Source organism: Camelina sativa, chromosome 5 (assembly GCF_000633955.1).
Source record: "Camelina sativa cultivar DH55 chromosome 5, Cs, whole genome shotgun sequence".
NCBI classification, from domain to species: domain Eukaryota; kingdom Viridiplantae; phylum Streptophyta; class Magnoliopsida; order Brassicales; family Brassicaceae; genus Camelina; species Camelina sativa.
This window is the reverse complement of record NC_025689.1, coordinates 20,525,573-20,540,459: the sequence shown is the minus strand read 5'-3', so window position 1 is coordinate 20,540,459 and position 14,887 is coordinate 20,525,573. Positions and strand designations below refer to the sequence as shown.

General features: G+C 40.2%; 1 protein-coding gene across 1 annotated transcript in view; it reads left to right on the top strand.

Moving 5' to 3' along the window:
- LOC104789432 (uncharacterized WD repeat-containing protein C2A9.03-like) overlaps window positions 11,179-14,887 on the top strand; it is a 5,706-nt gene continuing 1,997 nt past the window's right edge. Inside the window, exons 1-10 of the mRNA XM_010515130.2 lie at window positions 11,179-11,366; window positions 11,478-11,584; window positions 11,665-11,838; window positions 11,942-12,028; window positions 13,361-13,495; window positions 13,589-13,699; window positions 13,799-13,890; window positions 13,987-14,092; window positions 14,178-14,264; window positions 14,617-14,886. Coding sequence (XP_010513432.2) covers window positions 11,486-11,584; window positions 11,665-11,838; window positions 11,942-12,028; window positions 13,361-13,495; window positions 13,589-13,699; window positions 13,799-13,890; window positions 13,987-14,092; window positions 14,178-14,264; window positions 14,617-14,886 — 1,161 coding nt within the window. The 5' untranslated portion in view covers window positions 11,179-11,366; window positions 11,478-11,485. The remainder of the gene's footprint in view (window positions 11,367-11,477; window positions 11,585-11,664; window positions 11,839-11,941; window positions 12,029-13,360; window positions 13,496-13,588; window positions 13,700-13,798; window positions 13,891-13,986; window positions 14,093-14,177; window positions 14,265-14,616; window position 14,887) is intronic.

Below are 14,887 nucleotides of genomic sequence, written 5' to 3'. Positions count from 1 at the left end.
GCTAGCATAACACCCATTTGGATTGATAACCCTTTGTATTACAACTGCATAGGGAATTGATACTCTGGGTGAAAATCCTGTTATCAATTTGGCGTCGTTGCCATTTAGTTGAATTTTATTTGCTATGTTTAAGATTTCAGCACATGCTAGATCAAGTTCTATTATACACTTTGGTTCGGTACTGACTTGTTTACTTTCGTGTTTGTTTGTTTTGCATTTCAGGAACAACCCGAGCATCCACCCGACCAGTCACTCGATCACCTGGATCGGGTTGACCTTCGTGTACTCACTCGGTTCACTGATTGTGCATGCAAACACGATCCAAGGGTAGCCAACACTTGAGTCCTTTCATCGACAACATCGAGAGACCAAGGTTACTCCGTCAACAACAAGTCCGTCAACCACAACCACCACCAATTGAGGAGACAATGAATAATCAGAATGGTCCACCAGCTCCTCAAGCGAGGACCAACATAGGAGCAGGAGATGCTCCATCTACTCACATTCAAAGACATGGCATTGTGCCACCTGCTGTTCAGAACAACAACTTTGAGATAAAGAGTAGTCTCATCTAGATGATACAAAGCAACAAGTTTCATGGATTGCCAATGGAGGACCCATTGGACCATCTGGATGAGTTTGATAGGCTTTGTAGCCTAACCAAGATCAATGGAGTTAGTGAAGATGAATTCAAACTCCGGCTTTTCCCATTTTCCTTGGGAGACAAGGCACACATCTTTGAGAAATCACTCCCCAAGGAGTCCATCACCACCTGGGAAGCATGCAAGAAGGCATTTCTAGCCAAATTCTTCTCCAACTCTAGAACCGCAAGTCTGCGAAATGAGATCTCCAGCTTTGTTCAGAAGAACAATGAGACGTTCAGTGAAGCTTAGGAACATTTGAAGGGATACACAAGCAGATGCCCTCATCATGGATTCAGCAATGCATCATTGCTAAGTACTTTGTACTNAAGTCCGTCAACCACAACCACCACCAATTGAGGAGACAATGAATAATCAGAATGGTCCACCAGCTCCTCAAGCGAGGACCAACATAGGAGCAGGAGATGCTCCATCTACTCACATTCAAAGACATGGCATTGTGCCACCTGCTGTTCAGAACAACAACTTTGAGATAAAGAGTAGTCTCATCTAGATGATACAAAGCAACAAGTTTCATGGATTGCCAATGGAGGACCCATTGGACCATCTGGATGAGTTTGATAGGCTTTGTAGCCTAACCAAGATCAATGGAGTTAGTGAAGATGAATTCAAACTCCGGCTTTTCCCATTTTCCTTGGGAGACAAGGCACACATCTTTGAGAAATCACTCCCCAAGGAGTCCATCACCACCTGGGAAGCATGCAAGAAGGCATTTCTAGCCAAATTCTTCTCCAACTCTAGAACCGCAAGTCTGCGAAATGAGATCTCCAGCTTTGTTCAGAAGAACAATGAGACGTTCAGTGAAGCTTAGGAACATTTGAAGGGATACACAAGCAGATGCCCTCATCATGGATTCAGCAATGCATCATTGCTAAGTACTTTGTACTGAGGTGTAGTCCCTAAGATCAGGATGTTGCTGGACACCGCAAGCAATGGTAACTTCCTACACAAGGATGTCGATGAAGGTTGGGATCTAGTGGAGAACTTGGCTCAATCTGATGGGCATTACAGTGAGAAATATGATCGCACTGTGCGATCTACTGGAGAGGAAGAGGCCAAGTACAAGAGGGACATGAAAGCCCTCAATGACAAGCTAGATAAGCTCCTCCAGNTGGACCATCTGGATGAGTTTGATAGGCTTTGTAGCCTAACCAAGATCAATGGAGTTAGTGAAGATGAATTCAAACTCCGGCTTTTCCCATTTTCCTTGGGAGACAAGGCACACATCTTTGAGAAATCACTCCCCAAGGAGTCCATCACCACCTGGGAAGCATGCAAGAAGGCATTTCTAGCCAAATTCTTCTCCAACTCTAGAACCGCAAGTCTGCGAAATGAGATCTCCAGCTTTGTTCAGAAGAACAATGAGACGTTCAGTGAAGCTTAGGAACATTTGAAGGGATACACAAGCAGATGCCCTCATCATGGATTCAGCAATGCATCATTGCTAAGTACTTTGTACTGAGGTGTAGTCCCTAAGATCAGGATGTTGCTGGACACCGCAAGCAATGGTAACTTCCTACACAAGGATGTCGATGAAGGTTGGGATCTAGTGGAGAACTTGGCTCAATCTGATGGGCATTACAGTGAGAAATATGATCGCACTGTGCGATCTACTGGAGAGGAAGAGGCCAAGTACAAGAGGGACATGAAAGCCCTCAATGACAAGCTAGATAAGCTCCTCCAGCAGCAGCAGCATGTCCATGCAATCTCAGAGGAAGAGCAGTTTCTGCAACAAGATGGGGAGAATGCTCAGCTAGAGGATGTGAACTACATCAACAACCAAGGATGTTACAACAAAGGGTACAACATCTACAAACCAAATCCGAATCTGTCCTACCATAACCCAAATGTTGCCAATCCTCAAGACCAAATCTACCCATCAGCAAATCAAGGGAACCAGGTCCAGCAAAAGCCTTTTGTCTAATACAATCAAGGCTATGCTCCTAAGCAGCAGTATTCCGGTAACTACCACCAACCAATTGCACCATCTGGATTCCAACAACAACAAGGCCCACAGAACCAATCCCAAGAAGCTGACCTACGCGGCCTAATTCAGCAGATGATACAAAACCAAGCACCGGCTGCTATGGACAATGCAAAATGGTTCGCGGAAATGAGCAACAAGATCGTTTCTGGATATAATGACTTGAATGCCAAGTATGATTCCCTCAACACTAAGCTGAGGTACCTGGAGGGCCACCACAACAACCAACCACCTCCAAAAATCAACTAGCTTCCGGGTAAAGCTATTCAGAACGCAAAGGATTATGCCACTGCCCAAGCCATCTTCCTTGATGATGATTATGAGGACTACCTCACGGAGGACAGTGATGTTCAAGATGAGGAGGATATGGGTCATTATGGGATGAATGAGTCCCAATACTACATATCTGAGTATGAACTCGAGCCTTCACCCGAGGAGACTGATCGAGTTGATGATCGAGCACTGGTTCGAGAATAACAAACCGAAGAACCACCTGAGACAGAACCCGATGACACACCCAATGATGGTGATCAGATGACACATCGGGTAGATGTTCAGATGACAGATCAACCTCAACTGCTTGCAGCAGAGGAAGGGGAATTAGATGAAAGGTTCAGAGCTGCTCTTGACATCCAATTAGAGGCGCTTGCAGAGCGTATGGCCAAGCGAAAAGCTCCACCTCCTAAGCTCTTGCCACCACACGAACTTCGAGAGGAAATCATCAAGGAGACAGCTCAGCTGGAGATTGAGGTTAAGGAAGCTGTAAAATAAATTGGGAATGCAATATTGAGGAGTGGAGTGTGCTTAGATCCTCAACTATGAATCAAGGAGAAATTGGAGGATCCCAGCTCTTTTACTTTGCCATGTTCGATAGGACTTCATATTTGGGATAGTTGTGGTTTGGGATAGTTTAATTAAGTAGTATAGGATGCTTAATTAAATATTATATTTATTATTAAAAAAATGGGTCGGGTTGTTTCAGTTTGGTATCAGAGCCTTTACGGTTCTAGGACGGGTTAATGGATGGTTTAGAGCGGTTAGAGAATTTAATTGGTTGAACTATTTTCCTGTTATTGGATGCATGTTGTTGTGTGATGGAAATTTCTATGAGTAGTTAGTCAATTTGTTTGTGGTATGGAGTCCTAGTATCATCCTCTTCGAGTATTCAATGAGATTCCACGGTAAGATGTGTGCTTTGTGTGCGGTTTTAAATTGTGTGTTTAGCCTTCTGTTCTGGGTAGTGTAGATGGTTAAAGGTGGAGCTGTTGTTGGTTGTGGATGCAGACATGGTCGGGGACGCGGTCGTGGTCGTGGTAGGGGCACAGTTCCAGCATTTAGTGGGTTTGTTGAGCAGAGTTCGACAGCTGAGGGTGTTGGCGACTCCCAGGACTTCCAAGAGGGGTCTACGAATCTGGCTGGTGGTGGTACTGATAGGACCGTAGGCGCCAAGGGGGTCGGTGTGGGCGGTGTTAGTGCTCGAGTGGCCGGTGATGCTAGGGTTCTGGGTGTGGGAGTCCCACGAGGTGGAGCCCCTGTAGGAGGTGTTGATCTGGCGGGCTTGTTAACACAACTGTTGGAGCGGATACCGGGAGTGGGTTTGGCTCAGGCTCAGGTAGTGCCACTAGTGGTGGCGGAGGAGCGGCAGCCAGTGGCTGCGGATGTGAGAGCTCATGGTTGTTATGTGTCTATGCTAAGGGAGATGCGTGACATTGATATTGAGCGGTTTTCGGGTGGTACGGATCCTTTTGTCGCGGATGCGTGGAGGACAAGAGTGGAACGTAACTTCCTGTCTCACAGATGTCCTACTGAGTTTTGGGTGGATATAGGGGTCCACAACCTGATTGGTGATGCTCAGTTGTGGTGGAGGTCAGTGGCTGCGAGGAGAGTGCAGAGTGAGATAACTTAGGCTGACTTCGTGAAGGAATTAAACCACAAGTATTTTCCTAGGGAGGTGTTAGACCGGTTGGAGGTGAAGTTCCTTCAGTTATCTCAGGGGACTCGGTCAGTGCGAGAGCTGAACTTAGAGTTCAATCGACTTCTGTCTTATGGGGGTCGAGCGATGGAGTCCGAGGAGGCTTGGATCAGGAGGTTTAGAGGGCGCTTCGTGAGGACTTGAGGTTCCACTGCAGAGGGAGGAGTTACGCTACGAGGGCAGAGCTAGTGGAGACTACAGCTGAGATCGAGGAGGACCTGAGGGAGCAGGTCGTGGTGGTTAACCCAACATTTCGGATAGAGGAGAAACCGGAGAAGATTGTTCCCGTCAAAGGCAGTAAGCCAGCGCAGAGACAAAAGAGGAAGCCAGAAGACACGTTAGGTATGCGGCAAGGTGGGTGAGGGTGCTTCAGATGTGGAAGCAGGGATCATAGGTTGGCGGACTGTCCCAAGAAATGTGATCCACAGAAATATCGTCGATCATGTTATCATTATGGGGAGGAGGGGCATTTCTGTTCTAAGTGGAGGCAGATGATGGAGGTTGTGGCACAGCCGAAGGGAGGACCAGGTGCACAACCTGGAGTTTAGTTTAGCTTCTGATTCTTTATATTTCAGTTATGTATTTTCGTTTGGAGTTGTAAACGATTATTGCATTTGAGGTTTTAATAAAAAGGGAGTTCTTTAGTTTTTGTGAATTGTGGATCTTGTGGAAAAGGAAATAACTCGAGAGTTCTATAAATGGAAAGTTGCCATAAATTGGAAGTTTCTAAAAATTGAAAGTTCTATGAATAGTTAGGACTTGTCTATTTTTGAAAAAGGGGATGTGAAATGCCGGAGTGGTGGGAATTTTTAGAGGTTGACCTGGAGAGTTGTCACAGTTGAGATGATCAGTTCTCAAGGACTTTGTTTTGATTGGTGGTGTCACGGTGTTAAGAGAATATGAGGGTTCTAAAAATAGGAAGTTTTATGAATAGTTAAAGCTTACCTATTTATGGAAAGTGCATTTGCAAACAAATAGAAAGTTCTATGAATAGTTAGAACTTGTCTATTTTTGGAAAGGGTGTGTGTGAACACCAAAGTGTTTGGGGATGTTTGTAGTGATGGCCATGGCAGTGGTGATATTCTAGGAGAGAGTATGGTGTTGGTAGGACATTGAGATGTTCTACGCGGATTACGGGGGGTGGTCCCGGTTGGTGAAAAGCTTATAGGCATTATGACCGTTTGCTATAAGGGCGGGGGGTCCTGAACAACTCATGAGGAGATGGGGTTCTCCTGAGGGGACGGGGGGTTCCCTAGATACCGATAGCTCGAGGGGCTGCGGTCCTGAGAGTGGCAGAAGAGATAGGGGTTCTGCTGGTACCGAGACGGTATGGCTCGACGACGGAGGGTCTGAGAGTGTGATCAGTATGGCTTGAAGGTTGCGACCTTAGAGCGGATGAGTTGGAGGCAAAAGTGTCAAGGAAATGGGGATAAGTTTAGTGACTATATGTGGATTTAGGAGATTGATGGGGGTTCAATCTCAGATTTTCTATTGTGATCGGATACGGATCTTGGGGTTGATGGGGATTCAATCTCGGGGTTTCTGTTGGTTAACCGGGAGGGTCAGGTTTATGCTGGCCCGGGGGGGGGCAGAGTTGTGATGGTTCGGATAATCTGGTTTGAGTTGACTGGTAGATTCTGGTCTGATTTGACCGGTGGGGTCTGATTTGTGTGGACCAGTGGGGTCAGGGTTGTTTGGACGAGTGGTGTCTTGGTTGCGGTAGACCGGATGGTTGGGTGGTGTGAACCGTTGCGACGATGGTTGGATGAGTTTTGTGGTCGAGTAGCGGTGTTTTGCAGATTCGAGGACGAATCTTTTATTGGTGGGGGAGAATTGTAACATCTGTGAACCAAATTGGAGATTTGGGGAGTGGGTGTCGATCGACACCATCAATTTTGGTTTGACCAGGGTGATTTGAATTGTCGTTTTGGCTCGGTTTGGTTCAATTGAAGATCTTAACCGATATATTTAAAGAGGAAGTCGACGAAAAGGATTTTTGATAACTCTCTAATTTAAATGTTTTAGACACCCTTTTTTGTCCTTATTTTGCATTATATATATGCTAACATTAGCATTTTTAGGTCCTTAACCGTAGGAATTTGTATTTAAGCCATTTAGAGTGCTGCATTGTTGGATTTGTGCATTTTGGATCCCAAAATATTGAAGAATGAGGTAAAACCCAAGCATGTACCCGAAGGAGTGATCGTGCAAGAAGAACAATCTGAACCTCAACCCGATCAATGAAGATCTAAGAACAGGAATTACAACCCGAAGCCCTACCCGAGGAACTACCCGACTTGAACCTCGTGCACTGCCTCGAGCAGACCCTCGGGCAGAACTGAGCAGCTAGGTTAAATGGGTTTCCACTTCACCGCAGACACTCAAACACAGAGAGCGAGAACTTCTGAGAGAGAGAGAAAGCGATTCTAACACTTTTTCCACTTTGTTAGGATTCGATTTTATTTATTTTGCTATTCTTTTCAGTTTCGATTCTGTATTCTATTACTTTTATCTTATTTTCAATACAATGCAATTTTCATTCATTTGTGTTTTTATGCCTTTTACCATGAGATCTGAGTAGTGAATCAAGGTTTCTAAGGATGGAATAGATAAATAAGTGTTCTTGATCGGTTAGGATGTCTTAGCTTGAATGTTTATTTTATAGAAATTCGTTTTTAGATTGGTGTTCTTAATGCTATTTTCAGACCGAGAGGTTGAGATTAGATCTAGGGTGTTTTGCCATCGAGAGATGTTGTTGAAATGCTTGAATCAATCAATGCTAGAGATTTACTCACTTAGCCTAAGAGATTAGATGTGTAAGGAGTTTATTGACAATAATGAATCGGATTTTAATGTCTGCTTAGTCATGTTTCTCCAACGAGAGTTGGGTAGGGGAGTGACTAAGGTTGATTGTTTCTATCACGAGAGTGTTGTAGCAAGGTTTAGAGATTCATTGTCTAGGGAATATTTGCTTGAGGCATGTAGGACATCCCAATTTAATCAGGAGCACTTATGAGTCGATTACCCCATCCTTAGGAGCTTTCGCATCTTGATTGTTTAGTTTTTATCTATAACTCGACCCCTTACCCGAACTGGTACACGATCACCAGCTTCGTGTATACCTTTGAGTTGTTCATCCTTGTCTTTTTAATCCGATCTTCCCACCCGATCCTGTACCCGAATGCTTGCATCGAGTACTTAGGTCGTGTGGTTCTTGTTCTTTTATTTACTTTTGCTTACTTTAGGTTGTTAGAAAACCCCCACTATTGCTTGGCTTGACTTGCGTTGTTCTGATCATATCTTATCTGCTAGCATAACAACCATTTGGATTGATAACCCTTTGTACTACAACTGCATAGGGAATTGATACCCTGGGTGAAAATCCTGTTATCAGTTTTGGGGAAGTGTTTTGTCGCTGTTTAGAGAGAGTTAGAGGGAGAAAAGTGTTGTTGAGAGTTTGGAGGATTCTGGGAGATTTTTGGCTTAGATTGAGATATATGTTATTATGGAGTGAAGATCTTGTACTAGGAACAAAGGAGAAGGCTTCTAAGGGTTGGATTCGTCGTTGTTGGGTCAGAACTTTCTGTAAAAGAGGTGAGTGCATGACCATGGCTGATCTAAGCCTGAGATTGTTTTGCTTGTTATGTGGTTGTTTGTGTTGTATTCTTGTGTTTTTGTGGTTGGATATTGGTTTCCATGAGTTTCCAGGAGTTTTGGATGAGTTTCAGACGATTTGGAGGATTTGGGAAGCGGATCTTCAACTTTTGGCTTCGTGTAGAACGCGTTGCAGAGTCGGTGTCGATCGACACCAAGTAGGTGTCGGTCGACACCAAAGGTGGAGTGTCGATCGACACTTAGGTAGTGTCGGTCGACACCAATCTGTTCAGCAGCGGCTAATGTTTGCTTTCCTGGTTTGTTTGTGTTTGGTTGTTAATTGTTAAACATTGGTTTCTCAGTTGCTTGTGTGTATAGCCTAGTAGATGGGAGGATTGCCTCACTAAGTATTTGTGATACTACTTACACATCTCAGTTGTTGTTTGTAGTGTGCAGGTATGTGACGTGGGATCATGGTGATCAGGAGGAGGATGATCTAGGGTCTCGTTTGTGTGTTGTTGGATATATTGTTTATGTTGGAACATTGGTTAGAGTTATGTTAGGTTGTTGGATAGAATGGTTATGAATGTTATTGTATTGAAAATATCTTTGTATTGTATTATTGATATGTTTCCGCTGTGCATGATAGTTATTGCTGGTTTAATGATGAGTTGTGGTTTAGGATGGTTTAATTAAGTAGTATGTGATGCTTAATTATATATTATATTTATTGAAAAAACGGGTCGGATTGTTTCAAAGGGTAGAACACAAAATGTACTTAAAAAATGTATATATAGATAAATGTTTTGGAACATCTTCTTATACACAACAGTCATGGTTTTTTATGGGACATTGGGACTTCTGTATTTATGTAGTGATTAACTTTCTTAAAATTAATTCCAGTTTTTGCCTATGCTACCATGCATTTATCCATGAGAAAAGACTACTTTGAGATCTGAAGGCATTGTTCAAAAAACAAATACAGAACTTCATTTATTTAAGAGCCATTTACAAATATTAACAATAATATATTTTATAAAATATAACTAAAATTAAAATTCATAGTTGTGAAATAGCATGGAATTTATATTTTAACACAAATTATAATATATTTCAATTGTTTGATTTTGTAACAATCTCTAAAAAGTTAAGAGTAGACTAGATCAGGATCCGAGGTACACCGCGTGACAAATTTTGATTTTTTTTATAAATATAATCTATATACTATTAAAATATAATTTGTGTCTTAGTTTTTGTCTAATTATATTCAAAATTTATATATCTTTCACCATGAATGAGAATTAATAATATGTGTATAAATGATTGATATTATGTTATTTTATGTATATATTAATCTAATAATATACAAAATTTTGTACCTAATTTCTGTCCATCTAGTAATCAATTTTTACTTAAAACATAAGTATAATTTTTAAGTTTAAAACTATGTATATATTTTTTTGACCCAGAAAAAGGATTAAAAACGTTATTATATTAGAATAATACCTTTTTAAGTTATTGTTGGAATGACTTTGTTTGGGCCATTGTTTCCTCTACTATTGGATCATATTTTACTTGCTGGATTTAACTGGACTTGCAAAATTTTAAGAAGAAACAAAAAAGAAATGAAGTTGAGAAAAAGACAAAGAAACAGACTTTGACCTTCATTCCAGTTTTGTTCTTCATTTCATATTCCACCTACATAGAAAAAAAGAAAAAAAAAATCTAACTAATTGAGCCAAGTAGAAGATTGATTAAAGAGCTGCCATTATATACACGAAGAAGGTTTTGTTGTAAGATCTATGCGATTTTGTTGTGGTAAGATGTGAGGTGACATGATAGCAAGTAGAATTATATATACTGGTGTTAGAGTATTGTGATAAAAGGTAGTAGTTAATGTAATCCTTGGTGACCAAGTAGAAGATCGATGTCTAATTTAATTGAGCCGTTTTTTAAATGGATGATTTTGTTCACATTAAACATGAGTCTTAATAGTAGTAATAAGGAAGACATTGATAGTAAAGGAAGGTGTATACAAAGCGGTGGTTTTTAAGGTAAGTTAAATCATGTCTTCTAATAATTTGCCTTTGAGCTACAAATAAGGATGTCATTTATATTGCAATTAAGGATATCATTTATATTGCATTTATTATCCTGATTTTATGTAATTTGTTCTTAGGCCTATATGCAAAATGGGATGTGGCGGAAAAACATACGGAGGCCAACAAAAATAAGGGCATCGATTATTATCAAATATTTTCCTCTGTCCCTGATAGATTGATGTTTTAGGATTTATTTTCGTCCCTCAAAAATTGATGTTGTAGAGTAAAAACTAAAACAATTATACTACTTTATGCTTTTTTGACACATGTCATTTGTCTATTAGTCTATTAGTTTATGGTTTCTCTATCTACTAAGTAATTATAAATTAATTTACAAATAAAATTTAAACTTTTCTTAATATGTGTGATAGTGTTGAAACATCAATTTATCAGGGACAAATGGAGTATATGACCATAAAAATAAATAGAGATTGATTTAATGCATGATATTGAATGCCCAAACTTTCCAAAACAGATTTAAATTGCAAAAATAGTACTCCCTCCGTTCTAGTTTAACTATCGTTTAAGGTTTTTACACACAAATTAAGGAAACTATTAAATTTTATGTTTTGTCTTTCATTAATATATTTTATAATTTTTTCATTGATTGAAACTTTAAAACAGCATAGATAAGATTGGAATATTCATTAAACATCTGCATTGAAAATCTAAAATGATAACTAATATGAAACAAAAATTAAATGCTAGAATGACAACTAAATTAGAACCGAGTGAGTAGTACAGACTGTACAATGCAAAACGCTATTAATTACAAGCAAGATGGTCGGCCAAACCGTAAGCCCAACAGTTTTTCCCTTTCTTTGCTAGTTTATACATTTGCAAATAGGGGCCCAAATTGATTGCCTTTGATAATTTCCTTTCCAGGTCCTTCTCTGCTTCTTCTCGACCTTTCTTTACCAAAATCAGTTGCTCTCTCTCTCTCTCTCTCTCTCTCTCAGCTTCTAAAGTCTTCATCTTTCTCGAAAATACCTGAACCTTGTCTGAGAATGATCTAAATAAGATCTTTCTTCATCGCCGATCCACCTTCTGATGTAAGAATTTCTCGTTTTCCTTGCACCTTACTTCTCTTCTTGTGTTCTCAAGTTTTGGGCATGGTTGATTTAAGCTTATCTAAATGATAGAACTAGTGTTTATACTTGTAGATAGGTCAATGGAACAATTCAACAGTGATGACAAGTCCATAGGAAAAACAACAAGGGTTGTTGATTCTGAGTTGTCTGATTCTGATTTTGAGGATGATTTTGAAACCGTAAGCACTTCTTTTGTGATGTATAATTATTGGTCTTTGTGGTAGAGAATGATAAAGCTTAAGACTTTCTTATGTGACAGACTAAGACAGAGACAGATACATCAGCTCAAGAGGCAAGAAATGGGAAAGACGTTCAAGGGATTCAGTGGGGAGGGTTTAAGTACACTAGAGACGAGTTTCGTGAGACTAGGTTGAAAGAGTATGAGAACTTTGTCAATATCTTAACCCCGCGTTCTCGGGAAAAGCTCGATAAGGTTAGTGTAACAACACATAGAACTGACTTTACTTCATGTGATTTCTTCATTAGTGAATAGAATACATCAAGTTTATTCTGTGTGAAAATGTTACAATTGACAGGAACATCGGCAAGTTGAAAAAGGAAAGAACTTTTACGATTTCCAATTCAATACAAGGCTTGTCGCATCTACTATTGTGCATTTTCAGGTAGAGATTTTGTATCTTCTGATTCATAACCAGCATTTTGTTGGCCCTCTATGTATAAAAGACGAATCTTTCTTCAAATTTAAAGGTTCATAGGCATATCATTTGCATCATTATTGGATTAACCTTTTGTTCAGTTTTCGTTTAGGTAATTAAGGCATAGGTTTTTTTGCATCTCATCCGTACATCTTTAAGTTGCAAAATGGTTTTCTTAAGTTGTAGCATTGTTTATCTGAGTTATAATAATCTATGGGCAGATAACTTTTGTCTAAGAATGTGCTTCAGGTTGACTAAATTGGTGTCTGAGTACAGTTCATGACTATCAGCATCCGTGGTGATACTATCCTCTTTTCATTTTATCTTTGATTTTTTTTTTTAACTTTACTGTTTAGAAATGGAAGGCTTGCACTCAGGTTTTCTATTCACTTTAATCCGTTTTTGTGCAGAGCTCTCGACGGATGCTTGTATAGTTTTATTTCTACTTTTTCTATACTAAAAGTCTTGAAAAGTCTTTTAAAGTTAAGTTTTATCATATTAGAGCTGCATCAGGGTGACTTTATTAGCCAATATAGAACAAAAACTACATAGTGAAACTAGAGCCGGGTTCGTATGGTGGACTTTAAAGTGTTAAAGCACGTTCTCATGCTTAAATTTTTGTAATGTACAAGTATAAAATAAAGTGAGGGTTGGAACAATCATATACTCGATCATTGCTGCACTCTACTTTACACATCTTGTGTTGCAGATCCGCAGTGTGTTTGTTTTAATCTGAATATGGTTTATAAACATATTGCTCAATAATTTGTGGCATTTAGGGTTATTTTCCTCTAATTTCAATTTCTGATGCAGTTGGGAGTAATGTCTGAGCAGCCGGCAGCATAACGGTATGGGTATGATAAGAGAATGTTTGCGCATTTAAGAAGTCCCTGTAACCATGTGTCCAGATAGAGTTTTGTTTCTTAACCACATCATACGACTTTGCATGAATATAATTTGTTAAACTTAAGGAGTTTTGGGTGCTTTACTCATTTCATTCACTAACTTTTCTGTTCCTGCATGCCGCATTTCATAAAAATGCATATCATGTATATGGGTTGACGTTTGACTCAATCTGGTTATAGATGTATTCTTTTTGTGTAAAAAACCATTGTTCATTTTAGTTTCTAACGCTAGTCCATTAAAAAGAAAGTCAGAAAGTCAATTTGTAATCAAGGCTGGTACTTAACTTACCTCATATTCATATACAAGCAAATCTTGTTTTCATGTTTTCTGCTTGTTTTCATGTTTTCTGCTTACATAGCACTGGTTGATCCTTTCATATTCTTCCTTTTACAGCTTCGGAATTTGGTATGGGCGACATCAAAGCATGATGTATATCTTATGCAAAATTATTCACTCATGCACTGGTCATCTCTACTCCAGAGAGGGAAAGAAGTAGTTAATGTCGCCAGATCAGTTACCCCCACTCAGGTGAGAGCTGTGTGGAATCTAGGAAAATAGCAAAAATAGTTTTTTCAGATTGATCTTAGTTCCTAGTTTGATTTTTTAAAATTCTTTTCATAGAAACTACCTGGATTGTTTTCCGAGCCACTCTCTAGGGTGCAAGTTAGCAGCATGACAGTCAAAGAAAATCTGATCCTGTTAGGAGGGTTTGATGGGGAGCTTCTCTGCAAGGTTCACATTTCCTTCGAATAGTCTTTGCTTTTCGTCGAGTAGATAATATAATCCTCAAATCCATATCCTTTAACTTGCATTGCTCTTCTCTTCCTCCAGTGTGTAAATCAGCCTGGGGTTGCTTTTTGCACAAGATTATCAACGGAAGAGTATGCCATCACAAACACAGTCGATATATACCGAAGTCCAAGGTATGAAAGGGCCAGAGAGTTATTAGCGATTTCTAGAGGCTTTATGTATCATCCTGAACTCGACCTGAAGTTTCTTGTCTTCTCTTTTTACTGCAGTGGCTCACTAAGGCTTATAACCGCAAATAATGACTGTAAAATTCGGGTGTTTGATGCTCAGAGCTTTACACGTGTCAGTGAATTTGCTTTCGATTGGTCTGTCAATGTGAGTTCCAGGCTATTCTCCACCAACAGCTAAATTTTCTAGCTTCCAAATTTCTCTAACTAGAAACACTCTACTATTCTTGCAGAATACCTCAGCTAGCCCAGATGGAAAGCTACTTGCTGTACTCGGGGACAGTACAGAATGTTTGATCTCTGATTCCCATTCTGGAAAAGTAAGTATCCTACGGCTTTATGATAAGAACAAAAAGCTAAAACAAAATACTTTTGTTATTCGATTCACCAAACCAGGGAGTTTGGTTGATGTAAGAGTCTCAACTCTGAACCAAATGCCCCAACCAAAACCTAGAACATCCACACCCAAAACATTCTGCCAGGATAATCTGCTAACTGCTCTCTATTAGCTCACAATAAGCTCAATGCTGCTACATTCAGTCCTAGGCTAGAAACAGTATAGACCTATAGCTAAGAGTTGAGCTGTTGAACTTCTTCAAAGCTTATCATTGTCCTCTTTTTTCTTCTCATCTACATTCAAGTGTTGTAACTGGACTTGGGGTCATGGTGCAGGTTATTTCAAGCCTCAAAGGCCACAAAGACTACTCGTTTGCATCTGCATGGCACCCGAATGGTCTAATCTTGGCAACTGGAAACCAAGACACGACATGCCGTCTCTGGGACATTCGGAATCCATCAGAATCATTCGCTGTCTTGAAAGGAAATATGGGAGCCATCAGAGGACTGAAGTTCACACCAGGAGGGCGGTTTCTGGCCATGGCCGAGCCTGCAGACTTCGTTCACATCTTTGACATGGAGTCCGGGTTTCTACAGTCTCAAGAGA